Source organism: Lepidochelys kempii, chromosome 2, assembly GCF_965140265.1.
Source record: "Lepidochelys kempii isolate rLepKem1 chromosome 2, rLepKem1.hap2, whole genome shotgun sequence".
In the NCBI taxonomy this organism is placed as follows: Eukaryota; Metazoa; Chordata; order Testudines; family Cheloniidae; genus Lepidochelys; species Lepidochelys kempii.
In genome coordinates, this window is record NC_133257.1 from 230170106 (window position 1) to 230197894 (window position 27789).

Here is a 27789-nt window from a genome sequence, read left to right on the forward strand (position 1 = left end):
ATTCACGTGATCATTGGCAGGTATATAGTTCTAGTCCATATTCAATACCTGTAATAATTAAACACAAATAAATTAGGAAAACAATGTTATCTGTGACACATGAACCCATTTAAGTTTGACATCTTTTTCAATATAGTACACTAGTGGGCTAAGACAGTCAACTGTGGAATAGGGACCTGTCCACTTAGAATCCAGCATGTGATCCTTTTTCCCTAGCTTTCAGTACATTACCTGGTCATCAGCTTCCCATAGATCCGAATTGGTGGCTTTTCGCTTGTACAATTTTGTATTCATTTGTTCGATGGCTTGATTCACCCTATACTGTGAGGTAGTTTTGTCTTCTTGCAATTGTTTAAGCCACTGAAAGTAGTCATGCTGGGTTGCTATAGGATGTTCTTCAGTGAGGCTGTCATGAATATAAAGGGAAGGGTAAACCCCTTTGAAATCCCCCCTGGCCAGAGGAAAATTCCTCTCACCTGTAAAGGGTTAAGAAGCTAAAGGTAACCTCGCTGGCACCTGACCAAAAATGACCAATGAGGAGACAAGATACTTTCAAAAGCTGGGAGGAGGGAGAGAAACAAAGGGTCTGTGTGTCTGTCTATATGCTGTTTCTGCCGGGGATAGACTAGGAATGGAGTCTTAGAACTTTTAGTAAGTAATCTAGCTAGGTATGCGTTAGATTATGATTTCTTTAAATGGCTGAGAAAAGAATTGTGCTGAATAGAATAACTATTTCTGTCTGTGTATCTTTTTTGTAACTTAAGGTTTTGCCTAGAGGGGCTCTCTATGTTTTGAATCTAAATACCCTGTAAGGTATCTACCATCCTGATTTTACAGAGGTGATTTCTTTACTTCTATTTACTTCTATTTCTATTAAAAGTCTTCTTGTAAGAAAACTGAATGCTTTTTCATTGTTCTCAGATCCAAGGTTTTGGGTCTGTGGTCACCTATGCAAATTGGTGAAGCTTTTTATCCAACATTTCCCAGGAAAGGGGGGGTGCAAGTGTTGGGAGGATTGTTCATTGTTCTTAAGATCCAAGGGTCTGGGTCTGTAGTCACCTAGGCAAATTGGTGAGGCTTTTTACCAAACCTTGTCCAGGAAGTGGGGTGCAAGTTTTTGGGAAGTATTTTGGGGGGAAGGACGCGTCCAAACAGCTCTTCCCCCGTAACCAATATTTGTTTGGTGGTGGTAGCGGCCAATCCAAGGACAAAGGGTGGAATATTTTGTACCTTGGGGAAATTTTGACCTAAGCTGGTAAAGATAAGCTGAGGAGGTTTTTCATGCAGGTCCCCACACCTGTACCCTAGAGTTCAGAGTGGGGGAGGAACCTTGACAGAGGCATTCAGGATTAATCATTAACCGCATTGGCTGCCCAAACAGGTACGGCTGGATTTTTGTCCTCAGCCTGTTACTGCTGCGCATGGCAGCTCGGACTAAGGGCACCTTTTCAGGCCAGTTCTTACCGGTGCGATCCACCACCTTTCGCAGTGCCTCTTTAATAGTGTGAAAAGAAAAGGAGTACTTGTGGCACCTTAGAGACTAACCAATTTATTTGAGCATGAGCTTTCGTGAGCTACAGCTCACTTCATCGGATGCATATCGTGGAAACTGCAGCAGACTGTATATACACACAGAGATCATGAAACAATACCTCCTCCCACCCCACTGTCCTGCTGGTAATAGCTTATCTAAAGTGATCATCAAGTTGGGCCATTTCCAGCACAAATCCAGGTTTTCTCACCCTCCACCCCCCCACACACACACAAATTTACTCTCCTGTTGGTAATAGCCCATCCAAAGTGACAACTCTCTACACAATGTGCATGATAATCAAGTTGGGCCATTTCCTGCACAAATCCAGGTTCTCTCACCCCCTCACCTCCCTCCAAAAAACACACACACAAACTCACTATCCTGCTGGTAATAGCTCATCCAAAGTGACAACGCTCCCTACAATGTGCATGATAATCAAGGTGGGCCATTTCCAGCACAAATTCAGGTTTTCTCACCCCCCCACCCCCATACACACACAAACTCACTCTCCTGCTGGTAATAGCTCATCCAAAGTGACCACTCTCCCTACAATGTGCATGGTAATCAAGGTGGGCCATGTCCAGCACAAATCCAGGCTTTCTCACCCCCCCCCCTTCCCCCCCCAGGGACACACACACACACACATAAACTCACTCTCCTGCTGGCAATAGCTCATCCAAACTGACCACTCTCCAAGTTTAAATCCAAGTTAAACCAGAACGTCTGGGGGGGGGTAGGAAAAAACAAGGGGAAATAGGCTACCTTGCATAATGACTTAGCCACTCCCAGTCTCTATTTAAGCCTAAATTAATAGTATCCAATTTGCAAATGAATTCCAATTCAGCAGTTTCTCGCTGGAGTCTGGATTTGAAGTTTTTTTGTTTTAAGATAGCGACCTTCATGTCTGTGATTGCGTGACCAGAGAGATTGAAGTGTTCTCCGACTGGTTTATGAATGTTATAATTCTTGACATCTGATTTGTGTCCATTTATTCTTTTACGTAGAGACTGTCCAGTTTGACCAATGTGAATGGCAGAGGGGCATTGCTGGCACATGATGGCATATATCACATTGGTGGATGTGCAGGTGAACGAGCCTCTGATAGTGTGGCTGGTGTTATTAGGCCCTGTGATGGTGTCCCCTGAATAGATATGTGGGCACAGTTGGCAACGGGCTTTGTTGCAAGGATAGGTTCCTGGGTTAGTGGTTCTGTTGTGTGGTATGTGGTTGTTGGTGAGTATTTGCTTCAGGTTGCGGGGCTGTCTGTAGGCAAGGACTGGCCTGTCTCCCAAGATTTGTGAGAGTGTTGGGTCATCCTTCAGGATAGGTTGTAGATCCTTAATAATGCGTTGGAGGGGTTTTAGTTGGGGGCTGAAGGTGACGGCTAGTGGCGTTCTGTTATTTTCTTTGTTAGGCCTGTCCTGTAGTAGGTAACTTCTGGGAACTCTTCTGGCTCTATCAATCGGTTTCTTTACTTCCGCAGGTGGGTATTGTAGTTGTAAGAAAGCTTGACAGAGATCTTGTAGGTGTTTGTCTCTGCCTGAGGGGTTGGAGCAAATGCGGTTGTATCGCAGAGCTTGGCTGTAGACGATGGATCGTGTGGTGTGGTCAGGGTGAAAGCTGGAGGCATGTAGGTAGGAATAGCGGTCAGTAGGTTTCCGGTATAGGGTGGTGTTTATGTGACCATTGTTTATTAGCACTGTAGTGTCCAGGAAGTGGATCTCTTGTGTGGACTGGACCAGGCTGAGGTTGATGGTGGGATGGAAGTTGTTGAAATCATGGTGGAATTCCTCAAGGGCTTCTTTTCCATGGGTCCAGATGATGAAGATGTCATCAATATAGAGAGTTGTCACTTTGGATGGGCTATTACCAACAGGAGAGTGAATTTGTGTGTGGGGGGGTGGAGGGTGAGAAAACCTGGATTTGTGCTGGAAATGGCCCAACTTGATGATCACTTTAGATAAGCTATTACCAGCAGGACAGTGGGGTGGGAGGAGGTATTGTTTCATATTCTCTGTGTGTATATAAAGTCTGCTGCAGTTTCCACGATATGCATCCGATGAAGTGAGCTGTAGCTCATGAAAGCTCATGCTCAGATAAATTGGTTTCTCTAAGGTGCCACAAGTACTCCTTTTCTTTTTGCGAATACAGACTAACACGGCTGTTACTCTGAAACCTTTAATAGTGCGATTCATTATTTCCATCTGTCCTGAGGATTGGGGTCAGTATGTGATATGAATCTTTTGTTTAATTCCCAGAGCATGCATCATCATTGTAAAGATTTCCCCACAAATGCACCCCCATTGGTCTGCATCTATAACCTCAGGGGTCCCATACCTACATACCACGTCTGTATCCTTTCCATCAGCTGCTTTCCACCCATACATCCAATATGGTATCCCCTTCACACAAAAATCACTATCAGCATAGATATACACAGGGGAGCCTTCATACTTTTTTAAAAGTTGGTATGTCAGCATGCTGTGCAGACATGTGGTCCTAATGTCCCTGAATAACCTCCTTCTCTAGGTTGATAGCATATTTAACCCATCTTTCCCCTTTAATCACCATTGAACTCCCATCAGTAAACCAAACATATCCTTCCTGGCCTACAGTATCCAGTTCCTCAAGAGGGGGTGCTTGCACTAAAGCAATCCTCTGTTCCACAGTGATCTCTGGGCACTTGTGTTTATTTCCTTTTTCAATTAAAGCATGCATCAGCATGTCTGGTTTGGACACTGTTTCAGTAGTGACTCCTCTGTTAACTAGAATGAGTGTCCACTGGGCCATGCGGGTATTAGAAACCTTACTTCCATCAGTTTGCCTGACAAAATATATTTAAGGGAGGTGTGGGTACCTTGAATAGTAATGGGAGCTGTGTCTGTGAGTGATTCAAAGGACTGTATTGCGCGGCAGCTGCTAGGCATTCACGTTCACAAGGATCAAAATTTAATTCTGTGCCTTGTAAATCCTTGATTCGTAGGGTACTGGCACTAGCTTTCCTTCTTTATTATTTTGCAGTAGAGTAGCTGCTAGTGCTACTTCTTTAGCAGCCAGACAGATAACAAATGGCCTTCACTTGTCTGGAAAGTGTAAAGCTGGAGCTCCGGCTGCTTTTTGTTTTAAAGTACTTAGGGTGAAATCCTGTTCCGGCCTCCTATTCCCATTGAGTCTTTTTCTTTAACAGTTTCCATAAAGGAAGTGTAATCTCAGTATACTTGTAAATGTGTGGCTGCAGGAAACTGAATCCACCCGACAAGACTCGTAAGGAGAGTACATCTGTGGGGCCTGACATTTCTAGCAGTGCCTTTTCTCTGGTCTACTTGCCTGCCCTCTCTCCTGATTACTATACCCAGGTACACTTAGCTGGACTTAGAGGCTGGAAGTTGATTAAGATTTGCCAATTATTACGGTGTTCCCCCCCCCCCGCCCCCGGTAACCAATGTTTTCACAAACTCTTCTTTTCCTTGGTATTTTATTTTGTGCTTAAAATTTATGTTCATCATTTTTTTTCCCAAATGCAGTATTCTCTCTCTCTTTTTAAAAAAACACAATACACAACAATGCTAGCAAAAAGACAAACATAAAACATAATTTTTGTTGCCACAGTAAATCCATGGTATTCTGAGTTGCTCCTCAGCTGGTACCATTTTTTTCCTGAAGTTCTGAAAGACAAGAAAAACATTTTTTCTACCCCCTTGGGGGGGTGGGTGGTGTCGCAGTTTATTGCTTAAAAACACTTCTTCTTTCTTTCTTTCTTTCTTTTTTTTTTTTTAACACATTTTCTTGCTGATTTGTGCGAAAAACACAGGAATTACCCCCATACTTTCCTGTGTTTTTCTTCTATGGGTAGGCCATGTTTCAATGACTTCCACCTTTTAAGGGTTTAGGGTGAATTATCCCACTGTGCAGTTATTAAATTTATGAGATGATGTACCTCAGCTTTCCTTTTTATACAGCAGACCAGATTTGTAATAGTCTTTCTGCTAGGCTAAGCTTTAAGTTTACAGGTAATAGCTGAGAAGCATTATTACTCTAATGCCTTTTTGTGTGTGTGTGCTCACAGAGTTTTCATATACTTTTATTAAAGTGACAGTGACAATCTGATTACTAAGAGCCATCTTAAGGCTCAGTGTTTCTAACCTTGATTCTTTGTGCACCTTACACCTGCTGTTGCTTCAGAAGGCACTGTCTTTTTACTATATATTTTTAATTTTTACTGCAGCCCTTGGCTGCCCCTTATTATATCCATGACTTTGGTCTTTATTTAAAAACATATTAAACTTTATAAAGCACTTTGGTACCTTAAGGGTTAAACGCTGAATACCAAAGCCAAACACTAATTACCTGTGTGTTGCAAAAAGTGTCTGTCAGTTTTGCAACTTTGAATGAAAGATTCAAATGGATTTTTAGTGGCACTATTTAAAAACAAAACCAAACCAATTCATCTTAAACCTGCAAAACAGGGTTTTACAAACCAGGAGTGTTGGTTTAGGTTCTTAAAAATTTACATTTTTTTAACATCCCTTGCACTGTTTTAATTATTTTACACAGCTGTACATAAATTACATTCCCTCTTATATGTTTGGGGGCAGTTAAATTCCAATACCACCCCCCATTATGTTCTTTAGTAAATTTGATTAAATTGTTCATAGTCAAATGATTTAAATCAGATTATTTCTCTGCCTCTAACATTTTTACAACATTCAGCTGCTTAATTCCTTTCAGCCTCTGCAGAGTTAACTTCTCACTCTCTTACTTAAATCACTTGCTTATCTCCCAAAATGACAGCCCAGATATCACCATTTCAAGTATTGTCCCAGGGATTTGAATTCCCCCTGCCTGTACTTACTACTTCCCTTACTCCTTGCCACTATGCCCCTCAGGGCTCCCAGCAAGTTTTCCAATCTCTATCGGTTGCCTGCCAGCTTGTCTGGGCCTGATCCTGCTTTCCTTGCAGAACCGTCCCTTTTCATGGACACAGGTTTTGTTCCACTACCAATTTAGCAAGGAGCCCCCACACTTCCTAGTCCCTTTTCTTAAACATTTCTCCCCTCAAAATTGTGAAATCACAACAATATCGCTCAAAAAAAATACTACATTGCCCAAACTCCTATATCCTTCAGAGTTTGGTTTAACACAGAAAATACTGCCTAAAACTCTTGTAGCCTTCAGAGTTTATTCTGGTTCAACAGAGAGCAAGAAACTCCAAGTTCTTCTCTTACACAAAATAGTATTTGCGCAAAACTCCTATATCCTTCAGAGTTGGGTCTCACATAGAAAATACTGCCTGAAGTTCCTCTATCCTTCAGAGTTTACTCCGGTGCTCGGGTTAGAGCGAGAATCTCTAAGTTCTTCTCTTCTTTTGCTCGGCTCGCTACGACCAAGGGTATGCACACCAAATTCTATAATGATTGATCAGTTTATTTTATGCAAACTCTTATACTTCTACCACAAGCACGGCATCTCTCCTTGTTCCCCACACTACAATTCTCCACCAAAAATGTTATGCTTATAAGAAGCACGTGGAATCTTTTTCAAGGGGATAAGGCAATACACCGGGTTTATTAAGAGTACAATTTAAGCATTCAAATCAGCATATGCTTCCATTCTTACCCACACCCACACACCCCAAAAGGTTCTGCAGCTGGATCTTATAGTTACCAGTCCTTAGCGTTGCTCGGTCAGTTCCAGTGGCCAGCTGAAACTGCACAGGAGGGAGGGGAGCTGGGTCTCTGTCGAACACATTCAAAGCTCCAATGTTGATGCAGAATGAACCCAAAGTCCCATGGCAATACACCCTGCTTTTATAGTAATAAGCTCCCATACAAGTCTATGGCACACCGGAGCTGTTAGTCAAGGTTGCTCCCAATCAGGGGGTTTCTGGGAGTATTCACAGCTGTTTCTTATGTCATTCCTCTGGCTCCGCTCTTTATCTTGTCCTTGGGGCGTATGCCTTTGCTTTAGGGTCATCAATCTGCCATCCGGGTGATTCCTTTCGATTTCTCCACTCCCCTCCTGACCATCCGGCCCATCAGTACTGGTCTCTGTTAGCACGTCATACATGTTCACTCACACACAAACAGTAAATAATTTCAAAAGCAAGAATTGTAGCCATAACACTTCTATCCTTCTAAAAACAATCAATAACATGTAAAGCAAAGAATAAAACCAAAATAATTTCTTCTTATTAATTCAAGGCTAACAAAATAAGCAAAATGGAGTACAATTTACTAGAGACAATTTCTCCCCATAATGCTTTTGGCCTACACCTGTGCATCACAGAACTGTGCAAAACAGTGCCAGGAGAAAATAAATTGTTGGGTAAAAAATTTTCCATTCTCTTACCACATACATTGTCACTGCGAGCTCAACCTGAGACTAGCAATGGGGTTTCTCAAAATGATCTCTAATAATAATAAATAATGATAACACTTTGCCCTTACTAGCTCCTAATGAAGTCGGGGGAAGACTTGCATTGACTTCAGTGGGAGTTGAAAAACAGAAGGAAGGATGGGGCCTGAAGGCCTTCCATAATGAAGAAGACAAAGGGACTATGCAAGTTAAGTGGTTGAAGAGGAAGGGAAGGGAGATGATGGGCTTCTTCAAAAGGATGGCCCTTCTGTTAAAAATCATTGCTCCTAGATATGCACAGATGCTTGATATACAAGGGGATGATCCAGATAAACCAGCAGTTCTCAGGAAATCAAAGTCCATTTTACAGTTAATGAAATAAGTTGCAAATTCTTTTGCAGAAATTATTACACATGATACACAAATAAATCTGGTCCTGAATAAGTTCAGAATTATGAAATATTCTGTAGCATTAAGAGATTGTCCTTGTATCTAATAATTGTCCCCTCTTAAGCAATGTTTTCAATGAGAATCTTTTAAAAGGTACATGCCAACAATTCAAACAGAATTCTAAACTATATTGCAAGTAATATAATTCTGAACATGTAGAGGTTCCATTCTGCAGTTTACAATATCACTGCATTTATACCTGGCTAACTGATAGTCAATAAAAAGTCAGTATTTTTTATTGAATCTGTTCACATTATTTGAGATGAAATGCAGGAAGTAAGTCTGGATTATGGGAAATTTCTTTAAAGAAAACACAAATATCAAACCTCCCGTGAATTGTTGGAGTTGGCAAACTATTCTACAGGAAAATGGTATTTATACCAACAACAACTATAAGTTTGTGAAAGAAAAATATCATTGTTACTATTTTACTCTAGTAGGCTAAAATAATTCTCTTTTTTTAAATCTGAACTCTCCTGATTAATTTGTGTGGAAAGCTTGGTTTCCTAATGACCTCATGAGGTCTATAAATGTAGGACTTCAAATTTCTGATAAAACTACTCAGTAAGTGTGGGTGGGCCACCAGACATTCCTCTGCAGCCAAAACAAAACAAAGAACCTTTCCTACACTGAGAGTCCTTGTTGGTAGCTTTAAGTATTGCCAAAACAAAGGATATTGGACTTATAAGAACTGCCATACTGGCTCAGACCAAGGGTCCATCTAGCCCAGTACCCTGTCTTCTGACAGTGGTCAATGCTGGGTGCTTCAGAGGGAATGAACAAAGCAGGTAATCTTCGAATGATCCATCCCCTGTTGTCCACTCCCAGTGTCTGGCACGAAGAGGCTAGGAACACTCAGAGCATGGGGTTGCATCCCTGACCATCTTGGCTAACAGCCATTGCTGGATCTATCCTACATGAACTTATCTAGTTCTTTTTTGAACCCAGTTATAGTTTTGGCCTTCACAACATCCTCTGGTAATGAATTCCACAGGTTGACTGTACGTTGTGTGAAGAAATACTTCCTTTTGCTTGTCTTAAACCTGCTGCCTATTAATTTCATTGGGTGACCCCCTGGTTCTTGTGTTATGTGAAGGAGTATATAACACTTCCTTATGCACTTTCTCCAGATCAGTCATGATTTTATAGACCTCTATCATACCCCCTTTTAGCTGTCTCTTTTCCAAGTTGAAAAGTCCCAGTCTTTTAAATCTCTCCTTGTATGGAAGCTATTCAGTACCTTTAATGGTTTTTGTTGTTTCTCTCTGCACCTTTTCCAATTCTAGACTCAGATGATCTGCCTACTGCCTCTGAGATGGATACTTGGATACAAACTCAGGAAACACCAGTAACGCCATATACAATGTAGGACCTGATTCCCAGGTCTCCCTAAGTAGATTTTTCAAGATAGGTTCTTTTTGGCAGCCCTCTTTGACCTCAGTCAAACTGCCATGGAAAGATTATAATTCACTTAAGTGGGAATTGGATCACACGTTGAGCCCTTCCATTAGGAACTTGGGATGGGGTGCATAAGGATAATGAGTAAGGCCCCAAGAAAATGGCAGATATCTTTTAGAAAATTCACAGCAGTGCCACAGATAAAGTAACAACTTTCACAGGATATGCATGGAGCAAAAGCTCACTGTGGACTCAGCAGATGTACTTTATAGAGGCAACACCACAGCCATGTGGAATGTGAGCAGTCATGGCCTCACCGGGGAGGTGGAATGGCACAGCTGCTAAGTCCTTCACAAACTGCTTCAAATTTTCCAGCAGCAAGGAGGAGGAAGCAGGCAGCCATGTGCATCTGATCTTGTGCTCAGTGAGCCTCTTAACATGTGGCAGTATCACGTTGAAGCAGCAGTTTCAGGGACTCAGCAACCAGTTTTATGTGATGCTTGGAACTGCTGCTCTGACGTGATGTTGCTGCGCTCTACAAACTGCATCGAGCAGGGGCCCAGCATGCGTGGATGGCAACGTCCATCTCCCTTCTGTTGGAAAAATCATAATATTGGGCTGATTTCTGTGAAACTGTGCTTTTCTCAGGGCCTCAACCACGAGGGCCCTTTGAGGCACACAGTGTTACAGCAAATCTTTAAAAACAGTGCAACTCAGTATTTCATTTAAAGAGTAGTTATCTCCATGGCTTAAAAAGCAAATAAAACTATAGAATTCAATAATAATGGTCCAAAAAACGAGTAGAGTGTATTACTACAATGTTTGGGACTATGACTATGACTGTTAAGAAAATTTTAAAAAAAGTCGCTAACATATTAGTTTTACACTTTAGTGAGTCCAGAGGTGATTATATGACAGCAGAGGTTGGGACCACAGAGAAGTCTTGTAATTGGGGTACTGCTGTCATGGCTTGCATTCCCTCCATGTGCTCATTTGTAGCACCATGTAAGATCCAGTTCAGGGGCTGTTGAGTTTCTGAGCTGATTGCATTAATCTCTGCATTTCGCAGCATTATTCAGGTCCCTCCCTCACTTCTGCTTGCTGTCCACACTTTTGTGTTTCAAACAAGTTGGCCTTTCGGGGGATGCACTTGGTGTTATGGGTAGTATTATGGTGGTAATTATGTAATACTTGGGATTGTGGTAGTTTATTCAACATATCAGGTAAAGAGAAAGGTTGTAAGGGGGTGATGGTTCAGATTTTATCGCACAGATTAATGATTGTACAGTAATTTAAGCAGGGTGGTATAGCTAAGGCACCAGTCTGGGAATCAGGCAGTCTGGGTTCAGTTTCAGGCTCTGTCATACGTTTCCTTTGAGCTAGTCATATACCTACCTCCTTTTTGTCATAATATTTGCTTACATGTCTGACATGAGTGGTTTAAGTTCTTTGTTATCCTCTGAGGAAAGACAAGCTAAATAAGTGCAAAGCAGAAATATTTTATTTTTATTCTCTAGGAACCTTACCATGCCGATAGATACAGTACTGAAACCATTGCAAGCTTTGGAACTTTAAAAGCAGCACTTGAGGTAGGAAATGCATGTTGTTTTTTATTAATCAGTGTTTGGGTCATTTACAAAAGGGAGGCAGGAGATAAAGGCCAAGGTAAAAAGGTCCTGAGAGGTGCCCCAGGAAATATTAATGTGAATATATTATAAATTGGAAACTATAATGTGTTGGAATTATTCTTTTATAGCCTAGAGTGGAATTTGCTCCTTAATCATCACCTAAGTTAAACTTTGATTATATATTTTAAAAAGGATAGCCTCATATTGTCCTTTTTCACAAAAAATGGCTTTCCTGCCTGTGGAAAAAATACTTACAAAATTCCAAATGCAGGGTTACCCCAGAAAGCTGCACCCTTATGAAAACAGGGTCTGGAGGCTCCCTTCATAGTGGAACCATTGCTACTGAGCCATGTCAGTGGGGTGGGGAAGAGCTTAGGGGGCATGCAAAGCTACTCACCTCACGGGGTATGTCTGTGTCCAGGTTTGCAGCGGGCTGGCCCCAGGAGGTGGTGCCAGAGGATACCCTGCTATGTGGATACTACTGCAGCACTCTGTGTTCTGGAAGGAATAACTCCTCCCTCTCCTGCTGTGGAACAGGACGGCGCTCAGGTTGTGTTCTGCTGCTCAGTATTTGGGCCTTCATGAGGTTTCCAGCATTTCTAATTTGGATATGCCCCCTCTGCCCCCTTCAGGGTTTGATAAGTCTTGATCTGGTTTTCAGCAAGAACTACACATGAAGCTCTCATCACAGTACTTTGCATGTGAGTTTCTATAATTAGGAGTATTTCATAAGTGCTATAAATGAATCACCATGGTCCGTACAAATATCAGTTACCCCAAATAATACCCTTCTGCGTGTTTGTTACATTGGTAAACTGAGGCACGAAGCGATTGTGATTTGCCCCAGGACATTCAATAAATTATGACAGAGGCAAGAGTAAATCCTAAGAGTCCTGAATTCCAGCCCTAAGTTCACACATTGGACCACGCTTCTTCCCAGCAAGTGATTGTTGCATAAATGCTTTTGAAATCTCTTGGCTTAGATCCTAGGCATCTAAACTATTTTCTTTTCAGATTTTATGCATGTTCTGAATGTTACCTTTATAAATATTCCCAAGAAAATTCCTGTTGTGTCTGTTACATAGTGGTACTAGTTCTGTTTTGACATCTTGCTTTTAAAAAATGTTTTAAGTATTACAGTTTAGTTCTAGTGATGGAAAAATAGCTGAACAAATAGCAATGAGGGCTATGTTCTTCTTATGCACAGATCAGATACAGCCTGGACTGGGACTGTATCCATTTCACTACCCCCAGGAAAGTGCCAGTACCCTAAAGTGGTTCAGTCTTTGTTTATTCAAGCCATGGCATTTCAGTTGAAACTGTAAACCAGACAGACATGCCAAACCCGCAAAAAACCCACAGAAGTTGGGCTTGTTTTTGTCTTAATTGGCTTGTGAGTTGCTTGTTGTCTAGTTTTTGCCTTGTAGCTTGTTGCTTATTTGGCTTGTAGCTTGTTGCTTGTTGTAGCTTATTGCTTCTTTTTTTTTGATCGGCTCCCAGCAAGCAGGGGCTGGGGGGGGGGGGGAGTCAGAGGTGCATAGCAGGCCTACCACAGTCCCAGACTGCCTGCCGGGGGGTATCTAGTCACATAGCGTGTTGGGGTTCTTAGGAATTGGCTTGTTATCGCCTTGTTTTGAAATGGGATTCGCTTGATTTTTGACCTATTGTGAAAGTCAGGGTGCTTATTTACCATGTGAAAGTTGGCAACTGTGAATCCAGAGAGTCATTTGTGGTGATGGCTTCTGTGAGGTGGGCATCTGGTGGCCTGAGGTCACAATCCATTTCTCGCAGGGCACTGACAAGCTGTGAGACGGCAGGTTACTTGGGCAACATAGAGGTGGTTTTGTATTTAATGTGTTCCCATATTTCTTACTAATTTTTGCTCTTTCTGCCAATTTTTGTAAATTTCTGGAAAAGGATGGTGAATTTCCCAGAGCTGTTGATTAATGGACTCTGGCCCAATCCAAAAAGTCTGTGCAGGAGCCAGGGCAGGTGAGTGAAGGAGCAACTCACTGCTGCATATGCCATCCCCCCTCCTGCCTACCCCCTCATCCTCATTTCTCTCTGGCTCAGAGTGTTGGGGGCAGAGGCAGGGGAGCAAGTTCAAGGGACTGTGTAGATGGGTTTGCAGCCTCTTGGAACAGTGCTGTCCTGAAGCTGAGTTGTGGGCAGGTGGAGAAGGAAAGAATAAGCCCACCACTCTTACCTCACCTTACCAGAAGCCTCCCTCACTCCCGGTCCACCACGTCCTCATCCAGCCCAGGGCCACACACAAAAGCACCCCTCACTCCAGCAGCCTCCTTCATCCTACCAGGTCCAGCCTCCCACCCCAAGTCAACCCTTCTCACACCAGCAACCAATATCACCCAAGTCTTTGCTCTACCCCAACCCCAGGAGCACCAACCCCCCAGCCCACAAACCACCCAAATTCATGTACATTTTTTCAGTTTATAAGCCATAAAATTGGCTTCTGATCCTCATTCCACAATTATCTTTACTTGCAAAAGAGGGTTGGTTGCGGTGGGTCGTTGAATGGGTTTTCAGCCATGTTGTGGGTCACAGACCTAAAAGGATTGAGAAAAACTTTATCAGCAGGAAAATGTGATGTATTTTTTTGTCCAAACTGACATTTTCTGGGGCAAACTGTTGACTTACTTTTTTTGTTTTGGTTTGTTTAAATATTTCAGTTTGGAGATTGGAAAATTCAAAACAAAGATTTTGTTTAGAGTTGACATTTCAAAATGAAAACGGATTGTATTTCAATTTAAAATATCACTTTGTTTTAGGGTTTTGGAAGTAAAATTGTATTTTTTCATTTTTGGTTTTAGGATTTGGGGGTTTCCCCTTTCTCTCACCCTTTTTACTTTCTGCCCCCGGCCACCTTTTTTCCTCTGGAAGAAGAGAAGGAGGGAGGTAAAGTGTGAAGTTGGGTCTGTGTAGGGGGGAAGAACACTTTTCATCTTTACTTACTGCTTTTCACCTGGAAAGAGCTGGAAAACAGTAAGAAAGTGGAGAAACCAGAATTTTGAGTCTATAAAATAATGTATTCTTTCTTAAAGTTTTTTAAACTATTTTTTCAATGTTTCTATTTTTTTCATGTAACAGGCCCCAGTGATTAATAGCTAAATAATACCTTCACTCATCTTTCAGTCTTTTTAATTTAATAGTTGATATCACTGAAAAACTTGGTAAATTTTCTCTGAAAGAAAGGCTCAAGACTCAAGTAAGATTCTAATTTCTACAAAACTGTAAACCAATATGTACACTTACATTAGAAATCATGCTTATTATGAAATGTTGAGACTTTTTATTGGTCTTAAAAAGAAACACATACAGGAAAATATTATTTCCAAATATTTACACATGCTAGTGAAATTACAAGGATAATTAATATATACATAGAAACTAATAAGTATGATAAATGGCAATATATAGCCTTAATATATAATTACACACAAAAATATTAGAAGAACATTATTAAGGTTTCAAAGTCAAGCCCTCAAAAGTTAGGAAGTGCCAGAATTAAGGTTGCCTATGCAACCGTAGTTCCCTCCCATTGTGCATATGTGTTAGGACATGGTCTTTAATTACATGATCACATATAATTTTTGCCATAGGACCCCTGTGCACAATATGGACAGTGCTCATTTGATGAGTAGGTATTCAGTATTTTGCATTCTCCTCATTGTTCAATGTGTGGTCCCAGGCCTTATTTACTGCACACTATTCAGACGCTACTCGGGAGATAGAATTATTAATTTCCTCACAGGCTTTTGTATGGTGCCCTTTGCTGTAGTATCTGAGTGCTTCACAAACATTAATAAAATAATTTTCATAACATCCCCACGAGATAATGGGGGATGGTGGTTCCTATTTTACAGATGAGAAACTGAGGCACAGAGAGATTAAGGTCCAAAGTATCCACTAATTTTGGGTACCCAATTTGAGACAACTTGAACCTGTCCCCACTGGCTCCCAGTCCCCCTCTGCAGGCTCTTCATCCAATCTTAGTATGTTGTGTCCCCTACCTTGTTGCTATCTCTTCTTCTGGTCAGTCCCAGTTCTCCCCCAGCTCCTCATCAGATCTCAATATCCTTCAGACACACTGGCTCCTAGCCTCCCTCCCCCGTTCCTGTTTACCTCCTCATCTTCCAGTTGCATTGCCCCCTGCCAGTCTTTATTCCCAGTCTCCACCAGCAGTCTCTTTGTCTCAGGGCTTGTCTACACTACGGCTTAAATCAATGTAAGTTACATTGCTCCTGGGTGTGAAAAAGCCACCCTTCTGAGTGACATACGTTACATCAACTTAGTGCGGGGTGTGGACACCGCTCTGTGTCAGCAGGAGATGCTCTCCAGCTGTCATAGCTTCCACCTCTCATCAAGGTGGAGTAATGTGGCTGACGGGAGAGTGCTCTCCCATTGGCATAGTACGTCTTCACCAGACATGCTATAGCGGCACAGCTGCACCAGTATAGCATGATAGTGTAGACTAGCCCTCAATCTACTTCTCCTGCTCTATAAACAAATACCCCCAGGTCAGGCTCTTGTCCCCTCTGCATTTGTATCAGGAAACTTTCTCCTCCATGCTGCCTGGGCCCAAAGAGATCAGTCCTTGAGAGCACAGGAGAGACAGGCTCCCTGCTCTAATTTCTGGTGCCCATTTTGGTCTGATTCTACAGCAGCCCAGAACTGCAATTGCAGGGAAAGTCTTCCTTGGCCCTGGGCTGGAGTATGCCCAGTTTGGACAGAATTCTTCAGGGAATTTAGCTGCGAATCTCTAGCAAGTCTCTACTGAGCATGTGCAAACTGCAGGTTTTCAAGATATTACAACTTGGCCAAATTTGGGTGACTTTTTCACAGGGTCAGTGCAAGGCACATCCTTTACACAAAGGTCATTCTCAAATTTAAAGTCAAATTTAAAGTCCCTTCTCCAAAGCATTGGTGTACTAGAGCATTTCAAATAAAAGGTTACCTGAATTTTTTTTTAACATGGTCAAAACAATGTATATTTCACCTTGTTCTCAGAAAAAGCTGAAACATTTGGCTGAAATTTTCCAAAAATATTCAGCCTGAGGCAGACATCTGGCAAGAATTTTTTTGTGTCCAAACGGTTAAAAGTTTGGCCAAGTTATAAACCACTGAAAACAGAGTCTTATAATGGGAACTATTGAGCAACCTTAATAATAAGTGGTGCTCCCAGTCCTGCCTATAATTTTAGCTCTACACAGTGAAACACTGATGTCTATGTAGATATAAAATCTTATGTTCTTTGTAGCGAGCAGCTACAGAAGAGTGATTAGACACACTGAAGTTTAACATCTAATGTATCCAGGGGCTTGTCTACACTTAAAATGCTGCAGCGGTACAGTTGCACTGCTGTAGCGCTTCAGTGAAGATACTACCTATGTTGACAGGAGGGCTTCTCCCATTGGTGAAGGTAATACATCTCCCTGAGAGGTGGTAGCTAGGTTAATGAGAGAATTCTCCTGTCGATGTAGCACTGTGTACCCTGGGGGCTAGGTTGGTTTAACTGCATCATTCGGGGTGTGGATTTTTCACAGACCTGAGTAATGTAGTTATACTGACCTAATTTCCTAGTGTAGACTAGGCCTAAGATGGGTGTACCATGTAACCACTAGTTGGAAACAGTGCACATACAAATTTTGTGTCTGATCCTCAGAGGTACTGAGTGTCTCCTGGGAAGTTCTGGTCACCCTGACTCTGGAGGAGTGACACATCCAATGCATTTATATAATAGGTAAAACATAAGTAAAGTAATTATTAGAGCTGTGCAAATGGTCTTCTGGTAATTCTGAAAAATGAAGAAATGCGTTGGGGTTGAAGAGAAAATTAAATTTTTCAAAATTCTCGGAGAATCAAAAAGTAAAAAAAAAAAAAAATTATTTCAGGTCCAATGAAACAGCTTTTTCAACCTGAAACACAGTTTTCTGCTTTGATTTTGAGCCTTTTAAACATTAAAAAAAAAGAGGAAATTTCCAAACAAAAAATCAACAAAAATAATTGAAATGTTTAATTTTGAAAATTTCAAAATGAAATGATTTGAGGGTTTTAGAATTTGTTTAGGTTTTATTTCAACTGAAATAATTCAGAAAAATCTACATGAATTCGCAAAAAGTTCTGGTGTTTGTAAATCTGCATTTTTCTCCAAAAAATCATCTCGGAAAAAAGTGTCACTTACTGTAATAATGATATCCAGTGTTGGATATGCTGGAGACTGCCATATTGTGGATCTTTCATGTATTTAAAAGGATATAGATTAGAGAGAAGCACAGGCAGAGATAGAGTTGATTGATACTCATTTCTGTTCTGCAGGAAATTCCAACATTTTGAATTTTTGTTCTTGTTCCAAATTGGAATGAAAATTTGAAAATTCAAAAATTCCTGTGAAATTAAATTTCACAAACATTTTGTTTTGGAAATACTGAAATGACCTTATTGAAATGAAACATTCCAATACTATTTAGTTGACAAAAATTTGTCAGTCAATTCACTCCTGCGTTTAATCAAATCCATGTTTTTCAAGTGAAAAATGTCAGAAAATTTCCAGCCAGCTCTGAGCAGAGGGAGTTCAAGAGTTCTCTGAGTAAAACACTTAATCTGGCATTGTCCATTAAATTGATGTAACTGCAATTGTAAATACATTCTACTGAAACCCGAGACAGCATTTTCCTCAAAAATGTTACACATTGTCTATACTTCAAATACTGAAATATGTTAGCATTGCTTGTATTTAGTTTAAATTCCTACAATAAGGGCAAGCTCTTTCTCTTCTTAATTTTTTTCCTTATTGTTTAATATAATAATCCCTTTGAGATGAAACTGAGATCTGTTTCCTTACCCAAATAAATGCCATCTGTCAGATGTGCACAATGGATTGTTAAACAGTTGCTGGTCATGAGAGTGAAGACGCTGGCATAGATTTTTATTTCACATGTGAAAAGGACATTGCAATGTTCTTGCTGTTCATGCATAGCCAATAGGATATGACTTTTTGACTCGTACATTTCTCAGGCATTTTCTTGTCACACAGGAGCATACAAATTGCTATACAGGAGCAGATCTATTGTCTAGTTAGTCTGGTATCCTATCTGTGATGTTAGCTAGTACCAGATGCTTCCGAGGAATGTGGGAGAAAAAAAACTGTAACTGACCATTATGGGAAAACCTGCTCATGGGGAAACTTCTTCTTTAATCGACTCAGTTAGAGGTTGGCTTTATATCCTGAAGGATGAGGGGAGTCCACCCTTTACACATTTTCTTATCCTATTTGGTGTAATTGTGGATGGTCTCATTCATATAGCTGTTTGTTCTTTGCTTGAGTTCTAAACACCCTTGGCCTCTGATACCTTGTGGCAATGGGATCCATGGATTATGCTCCAAGTTAAAACTGATGAAAGAAATATATTTTAATTTTGCTGCCTTTAAATTTCTTTGGTAGTCATCTTGTTCCCGTATTATGAGAGGGTAAATAGGAGTGCCTGACTAACCTACTCTATACCATTCACTACTTTTTGTCCATCTATCATGTCCCCTCTTTCCCATCTCCTCTTTAAACTGCCTTTTCATTCTCTTCTGATATGGAAATATCTTCATGCATTTATTCATTTGTCTCATCTTTGAACTGCTTGTATTGCCACTTTATCTTTTTTTCATATGGGTGACCAGAAGTGAGCAAAATATTCAAGATGAGGGAGCGTTGTTGATGTATATAATGATGTTACATTAATTTCAGTGTTGTTGTCTTTCTATTTCTATTGCATCCTCATATTCACTGACTTTTGATATTTGAAACTCCTGTTGATGTTATGTGTAAGGTAATCTTACAGACACCATTGCTACACTGATAAAACTGTACTGCAGTTTATTATTGATGACTAAACATATAAACACAGTTCATATAAAGTTGTAACTTCAAAAATTATGGACTATTTACTAGGCCACTGACACATTTAGTGTGTGAAGTAAATCTAGTAACTCTGGGCTCTACTGGAAGGGTACACAAATCCCAGGAAGGGTACAAAAACTGAGCGCAGCAGTGAAGAAACCAGAAGTGCAAGAGGGCTATGGAGAGGGAACCCTTGTTTGTTCGTTCTTACTTTCATAGGCCATCTACAACCTGAATCTGAGAAGTTAGAAACTAGAACTAGATTGTAGAAGCATTTCACAGTCTTTGATGTATTTATGTAGTGTTTAAAACAAACAAAAATGCAAAAGTCTCACTCTCCTCTTTGCAGCAAGGGGATGATGTTGGAAACTACTTTTTTTTTTTTTTTTTTTAAGATCAGGCATAGTGGATAAAATGGGTTGAATTAGTTCAGTCCAGAACGGTTATCTCTGCCCAATGGGATGTTAATGGAGCTCATGATAGCTCAGATATCGCTGGTAGTGGAAACCAGTGCTTTGATTGTCTTTTTCACTCACAGAAATATTTCCCTCGAAATTCTTCTTAGAATGAATGATGTCCCCCATTTAGTAAAAAATGATTTGCTAAAATAAGCCCCAAAATAACATTCAGATAAACTAATAATCCTCCTATCTGGCTTGTACAGGACAGTTAACTTTGGCAGTTCCTGACTCTTCAATTTTAATTTACTTTTAACATAGGGTTATTTTTTATTTGAATTACGTATATAATATACAGACTTGACTAATGCATTTTTCTGTTGACTGTATGTTCCACTACAATGTGAAAGCAAAGTGATTAAGAGCAAATCATCAATGTAGTCCTCTTAGAGGTATAGGCTTAGGCCTGGCATCAAAACATGTATCTAGATATACACCTGGGAGACTTGGGAAATAATTATGTTCACACTGAAGTAGAATGGACATTAGGCTTTAGGTCTGGGTATGATTTTAATTATACAGATCTTTCCATTTTCCTGTTGACTGTCAAAAGTCAAGAGCCACTTTGACTTCAGTCACACCTTTCAGCATACTTTGCCAGGGACACTGTCATTCATTGTAAATACAGGCTGTTCCAGAATTAGAGATGGGCTGACCTGCTTCAGAAAAACGTAGGCCCTTCCAATCCAAACATGATCTGGAAGAGGTGGCTTCCTACGCCCAAGAGAGAGCTGAAAAGTTTATATCTATCTAGAGTATGTGACAAATGCTGTCCCGTCATTACCTGTTTGTTATACCAGACTTGAGGTGTGTTGGTGCCTCCATTTTACTAAAACCTGAGACTCAGTTGGACCCCTTTGTCCTTAGGTAGCTCTCCCAGGACAGCTAAAAAGCCACTTTTGAGCTACATGAATTCAGAATAAACAAGCATGCAGTAGAAGTTGCTCTTTCTATATCTTGTATTGTCCATCTGTAGGCTTCACACGTATGCCAGTCTACTACAGCTTCTTCATATCCCCTCAGAGTATGAGTTATTTTTCTCCACAAACCCACTGAATGCCATATAGGTGTAAGTTACTTCATCACTTACTTTCATTTCCTCCCCATGTATGTATTGCATACATGTGGCTAAGTCATGTGTAGCTAGCCTCACTAATTAAATCACCCAGATCTGATCAAGACACTTCCATGGGAATTATACATATTTACACCAAGGTTGAATATAGTACAAAGTGCCCACCCCTCCAATGATCTATAGCCAAACAAATAGCAAGAGTCTCCAGGCTTGAAGGTCGGGTCTCACAAATGTGTACGGCTAGGACAGCTGCATTAGACACTCCTCCCCATTAGGAATGCTCGGAATAGCTCGTTCTAGCAAAAGCTGAATTTTCTTGGACTGCTAGCAGTTGGTAAAAAATGGCAGGATAGTTTAGGAAAATAATTTCCCTCCTCTTTCAAAGAGTCTGTGAATACTTTTCAGATGAAATCTGAATGCATGGGCTTTTCCAGTGTGGTGGATTATGTGGGAAATGCTCATGTCTGTACTGTACGGTCTGTATTTGAGTTAGAGGATAGACTCTTAAGGGCATGGCTACACTTGCAGATGTAAAGTGCTTTGAGTTAAACCCGCCTTCAGAGAACGCAGTAGGAAAAACTCTCCAGTCTCTCCACACTGACAGGAACAAGCGCACTGGCGTGGCCACATTTGTGGCACTTGCAGTGGCATTGGTAGCAGTGCATTATGGGCAGCTATCCCACCGAGCACCTATTTCCATTCTGGTGCTGTGGCTTGTGGGAAGGGGGCGGGAGGTGTGGGGCATTCTGGGTCCAGTCCCAACGCCCCATGATGCATCAGTTCGCATCCCAGCAATCACTGTGCTTCCTTCCACATTTGGCGCCATCTTTCAAAGTTTTTTGTACTGCGTGCTCTGTCTTCCCTTTTGGTCTGTGGGAATGGAGCCTGAACTGCTGAGGAGTATGCCGATGAGTCTCGCCAGCACGTCACGTTTGGCAGTCAAGTTATTCCTTGTGATCAAAAGTGACAGTGAGGGCTCCAGTGATTATATCGACTCGAGTAACGCATATGACATGACATAAGTTTGCTTATGGTATTCACAACGCCGCTTTTGGGCTCGGGAAACGAGCACTGAGTGGTGGGATCACATCATTATGCAAGTCTGGGATGACAAGCAGTGGCTGCAGCACTTTTGGATGAGAAAAGCCACTTCCATGGGACTGTGTGATGAGCTTGTCCCCACCCTGTGGTGCAAGGATACAAGATTGAGAGCTGCCCTGATCATGGAGAAGTGGGTGGCTATTGCAATCTGGATGCTGGCAATGCCAGACAGCTACCGATCGGTCCCTAACCAGTTTGGAGTGGGGAAGTCAACCGTTGGAATCGTGTTGACGCAAGTTTGCAGGGCCATTAATCACATCCTGCTCAGAAGAACCGTGACTCTGGTAGCATGCATGACATTATGGCTGGCTTTGCACAAATGGGTTTCCCTAACTGTGGAGGGGCGATGGATGGCACGCATATTCCAATTCTGGCACCAGCCCACCTAGCCTCTGAGTATATTAATCTCTATGGTTCTCCAGGCTCTTGTGGATCACTGTGGGCCTTTCCTTGACATTAACGCAGGCTGGCCCCGAAAGGTGCATGACACACACATCTTTTGGAACACTGGCCTGTTCAGGGAGCTGCAATCCTGGACTTTTTTCCCAGACCAGAAGATCACTGTAGGGGAAGTCGAAATGCCCATTGTGATCCTTGGAGACTCTGCTTATCCTTTAATGCTGTGGTGCATGAAACCCTACACAGGGAGCCTTAACAGCAGCAAGGAGTGGTTCAACAACAGGCTGAGCCAGTGCAGAATGACTGTGGAGTGTGCTTTTAGCCGTTTAAAGGGCCGCTGGCGCTCTCTGCACGGGAAGCTGGACCTGGCTGATGACAGCATCCCCACGGTTATATCCGCGTGCTGTACCCTCCATAACACTTGTGAAGGGAAGGGTGAACGATTCACTTAGGCATGGAACTCGGTGGTTCAACACCTGGAGGCTGAATTTGAACAGCCAGAGAGCAGGGTTATTAGAGGGGCCTAGTGCGGGGCTTCAAGGATTAGGGATGCCTTGAGGGAGCAATTTGAGGCTGAAAGCCACCAGAAATGTCTGGTGCCCTGCACGGGAGTGAAGTGCAGTGGTTCCAATATTAGTAGGAATCTGTGTTTGCTACGCTGACTTGCAATGCCTGTTTCTTTCCTGGGCTAAGGTATCTTTTATTTTATGCAGTAATAAAGAATGTTTTCAAAGCCAAAAAATCCATTTATTGGAAAGAAAATTAATTGATTGAAAAGAAACACAACTTCTTGGGAAACAGAAAGGGCAAGGGAGTGGGATGGAGAACAGTACAATCACAGATTTGCATATGTCCTGTTATCATACTGAACCTTCCTGTCTGGAGTGCTGTGCAATGCGTGCTGCACTTCAGGATGGCTATCCTGCATGGTGATGGGGGTTGAGTGCAGTGGGTAAGGGTTGTAGTTTTCAGGGCTGGGTGGTGAAGCTAGAGGTGTTGGAGGCAGCTGGTGGTGGTAAGAACCTGGATGTTGGGGAAAGTGGATTGGAGGTGACGGGGGCACAAGGGAAAGAGTGTTGGGACAAGAACTGCAGGGGGGGGATCGGGCACGATAGTGCTCCACTGCATGGCTACAAGCACTTGAATCGAGTCCGCTTGGCGCTCCATTATGCTTACCAGCCGATCCATGCTTTGCTGCCAGAGCACCGTGATTTGTGCTGGTAGTCCTCATTCTGCTGGTGGATCCTACTTTCACTGTCCCGCCACTCCTGCACTTTTTGATTTTCATTACTTGAATGCTGCATTACTTCATGCAACATGTTTTCCTTGCTTCTACGTGGCCTCTTTCTGATTCTTTGGAGTCTTTCGGTCGGCGATAACACGGACGGCTGAGATCTCAAGGTTGCATCTGTAAAGGCAAAATGCAACACTTAACAGAGGCAGCATTGTTCAGACCAGACAGAGCAATGATTCTGCCGTACTTAAGGGCAAGCACAGTCTACACAATAGCATAATTTGCCCATCCCAAAGTGAGCGCACATAACTCATGGGAGCCCCAAAATGGTGAATAAGCACAGGGTCAAGCGTGACTGATTGTTTCACGGGTGTACTATCCTCTGGGTTTCTGTGCCTTGGGGAGAGCCAACAGTGGCAGGGGGCCCCTATACTGAACACTGTCCCCACATTTTCCACAGGAGTTTGTCCTGGAAGATATCTCGCTGCTGAGGGTGACCTGGGAAGCAAGGGAGGGTCTTCTACTGCAATGCAGCTTCTGCCCTGGCCCATATGCAGCTTGTCTGTGTGCAGCAATGGTCCCCCGCCCCTCGTATCACAGTGGCGTGGGCAAGTTAGCCTAACTGGGACAAGGACCACAGTGGCTCTCCCGAGAAACCTGCGCAAGCTCATTGCCCAAGTTCTGGATGAGGCCTTTGAAGAGATCACTGAGGCCGATTACCACGATGTGAGAGAGCACATCAATGCCCTACTCTGCATCTAGGCATGCATGCAGCCCTTACCCTCCTCACCCCAAGAGCCCGCACCGAATAACTTCCTTCCCAAAATAAAAGCCGCTTACCAGGAACCTCCTCTGGTGTTTGTCCTTCCCCAAGCTGGCTACCTTCCTCCTGGCTTGAGAACAGCTCCTGGCTGCATGCATGTAGGGATTCCGGGGTATCTTCCTCCAGCTCAGCAACCTCACTCCCGCCTTGCTGCTCCTCCTCCCACCTTGTTGAACTGGGCTCTGAAGTGTCCATGGTGGTACATGGAGTGGAGGTGGGGTCGCCCCCAAGTATCGCATCCAGCTCTTTGTAAAAATGGCAGGTCTCAGGGGCAGCACTGGAGCGGGTGTTTGCCTCGCGGGCTTTGCAGTAGGCATTCCGCAGCTCCTTCACTTTAACCCTGCACTGCAGTGTGTCTTGGTCATGGCCCCTTTCCATCATGTCCCTTGATATCTGCCCGAAGGTATCGTAATTCTTATGGCTGGAGCGCAGCTGGGACTGGACAGCTTCCTCCTCACAAACACTCATGAGGTCCAGCACCTCGCCATTGCTTCATACTGGGGATCGCCTGGCGCGTGGAGGCATGGTCACCTGGAAAGATTCACTGAGAGCACTCCACACCTGGCTGAGCAAACAGGAAGGGGATTTTCAAAATTCCCAGAGAATTTAAAGGGCGGGTCTGACAGTTGGTCACCTGAGGGCAGAGCAGTAGAGTTCAAAGTGATGACCAGAGTGGCTAGCACAGGCATAGAGGGACACTTCTGGAGGCCGATCAGAGCACATTAACAGACCAGGACATGCACACTGGCACCATGGCGCTCCAGCGAGGGTGCATCAAACCTTATTCCACTCGCATCTTCCTGTATCTCTGTACAGTGTTGAGCCCACGATGGGCATTCAGCGCACAATAAATAACTAATGCCTAGTGCATAGCCAGAAAGGGGAAACTGTACAAATCCAAATAGTTCTTCAAGATGCAGTTTCCCAGCTGACAATTAATATACACTATAATCTGGATTTTCAACTATGTGTATTTGACTATTGTCAGTAAAAATATGCCTTGCCAGATGGCCAGAAATACCTGCTTTTCAGGAAGGGAGTATTGTCAGATTTCTTTATGGTGAGAGTTAGTACCCCTGCTTAAGATGCCTAGAATGACCTCCTGCCTATCTCTTTCACACTCGTTTCTCTCCCTCTCTGGGCCAAAGTGTGCCTGATCATTTTGTGGGTGCATAAATGTGAGCGAGATCACAAGGAGGCCTCGCCTCACCCTCCTTGCATAGCCTGTATAAGGGCCAAGCATAATTAAAGTCCCTGAGTGAAATCCTGGCCCCACTGAAGTCAGAATCTATGTCTACACAGCAGCCAGACACCCACAGTTGCCCCATGCCAGCCGACTGGGGCTCCTGGGGCTGGGGCTTTAGGGCTGTTTCACTGCTGTGTAGACATCTGGGCTCAGGCTAAAGCCCGGTTCTAGGACCCTGCGACATGGGAGGGTGCCCAGGCTTGGGCTGCAGCCCATGCCAAGAAATCTAGCTTCAATGAAACAGCCCCAAGTCCTGCAAGGCTGAGTCAGCTGGCATGGGCAAGCCCTGGGTTTTTCTTTGCTGTGTAAAAATACCCTGAGAATGTTGTCATTGACGTTGATGGAGCCAGGAGTTCACTCTCTGTGTTCTAGGAAGCACAGGGGTGGCCCCTCTATTGTCCCCCTGTAGTGCCCTCAAGGGAACAGGGAGGAGATCATCTTTTTGCTTCCCTCCTCCATTCCAGTGCATACAGCGAGACCAGCTTGCAGGGGGCAGTGTGCTGCTCTCCAGGATGTTCACCCTGTGTGCGCTGGGGAAGTCTGCTTCCCAGTGCTCCTGCACAGAGCTGGGGCTCTCCCCTCTCCCCAATGCAGGCTGTGTTCTACAGGCACAACTAAGCTCTCTTCCAGTGATGTTGCCTGAATTCCTTGCAGATCACTGAACCTGGCTGAGTTTACAAAAACCCACCCACCCAGCAAGCAAGCTTGTGGGTGTTTTTTAAACTGTGATGCATTAGTCAGATTAAAATTTCTGTTAACTCTAGAAATAGTCACAGATATAAAAAGAGAAAAATATGTCTTCCTTTGATTTATCAAGGAGAGGTCAGGAGGCTTTGCTGAAGTGTTCAAAAGAATAGGTGCTCTCCTTGAACACTGAAAATTCCTGTTAACTTCATAAGGGGACACAAGGAAAAGAGGATCAGGCCCTCAGTAGTTAGCATTCTGACAAGTGCTTTACAAAAACAACAATAATCAGCAACTATTTTAATACAGTCTGTAAGATCATGCTATGGTGGCCAGTATTTAAACATGTAATGCCACTGCATAAATCAGTCAATTGACATACCAAAAGCCTGCACATTCATATACTGAATGTCATTTCATTCAAGCACAATGTAATCTACGTTGTATCTTGAAAATTAATATTGCTGACTTGTAGATGGTTAGGGCTAGGTTCATCAAGGGACGTAGGTGGTGTGACACTCAGCGTCACATAACCCCTAACTTTTAGGTGCCTGGGAAATCACTGGAATTCACAGAGCCTGAGTTTGGTGCTCTAGCTTCTTATACAATGAATGAAGGGAGACCGGAGATAGGTGCCTAAGATTGGGATACTCAAAAGCCAGCTTCCTGCCTAAGACAGCCAATGGGTGATGCCGAGGACAGAGATGTGTCCCAAGCACTGGCCCTCTGAGGGAATTTGATGCCTAAATTCAGTCTGGAGGAGGCAATTATTTGTTCTTGGGATTCTTAGCTGGGAACCCTCTGTTGGGGCCAGGCACCTAAAGTGTTTCTTGTAAGAAGCAGGCAGTAGAGGACTTTCTTTTTAACTTCCAGCCCAGCGGTTAGAGTACTCACTGGTTCAAGTCCCTCCTCCCCCTGAGCAGGAAGAAGATATTTGAACAGGAATCTCCCAAGTCTCAGATGAGTGCCCCAGCCACTGAACTATGGGGTATTCTGATACCCCCAATCTCTCCTGTTGAAGCTGTTCCACTTTGGATAAATAATTAGTCATTGGGTCAGAGAGAGAACAAGAGGAGAATGACTCTCTGGTCTGGTGGTTAGATCACTAATCCAGCCCGTAGGAAACCCAGGATCCTGTTCCCCTGCTCCAACGCCTATTTATTCTCTCCCAAAATGGCATTCCATTTTGAATTACCTCTTTTCTTTTCAAAATGTGTTTTGGTTTTTTCCTTTTGTCCCTCACTTCCCTCTTAAATCCCTTCATTAGCTAGATGCTACTGGCTATTGCCCCCAACAAAGCAAAGAAATGTCAACTTTTATCAGGGTTGCTAAGAGAATTGCTGGGACAAGGGGAATGTAGACACCCCAGAGCCTTTTGTACCATCTCTACTTTCCCCTCCCTGCTGCTTCCCAATGTCCTGCCTGTTTATGCTTCAGTATCACCCCATAAATGCTGTGGTACATACTCTTCACTTTTGCTGAGTGAACCTCTCAATTTT

The 27789-nt window shown here is 42.8% G+C and overlaps 1 protein-coding gene across 1 annotated transcript in view; it reads left to right on the forward strand.

Annotated features, from left to right (window-relative positions):
- The first annotated feature begins 11950 nt into the window (after nucleotides 1-11950).
- LOC140907675 (macrophage mannose receptor 1-like) overlaps nucleotides 11951-27789 on the forward strand; it is a 109426-nt gene continuing 93587 nt past the window's right edge. Inside the window, exon 1 of the mRNA XM_073334149.1 lies at nucleotides 11951-12065. Coding sequence (XP_073190250.1) covers nucleotides 12038-12065 — 28 coding nt within the window. The 5' untranslated portion in view covers nucleotides 11951-12037. The remainder of the gene's footprint in view (nucleotides 12066-27789) is intronic.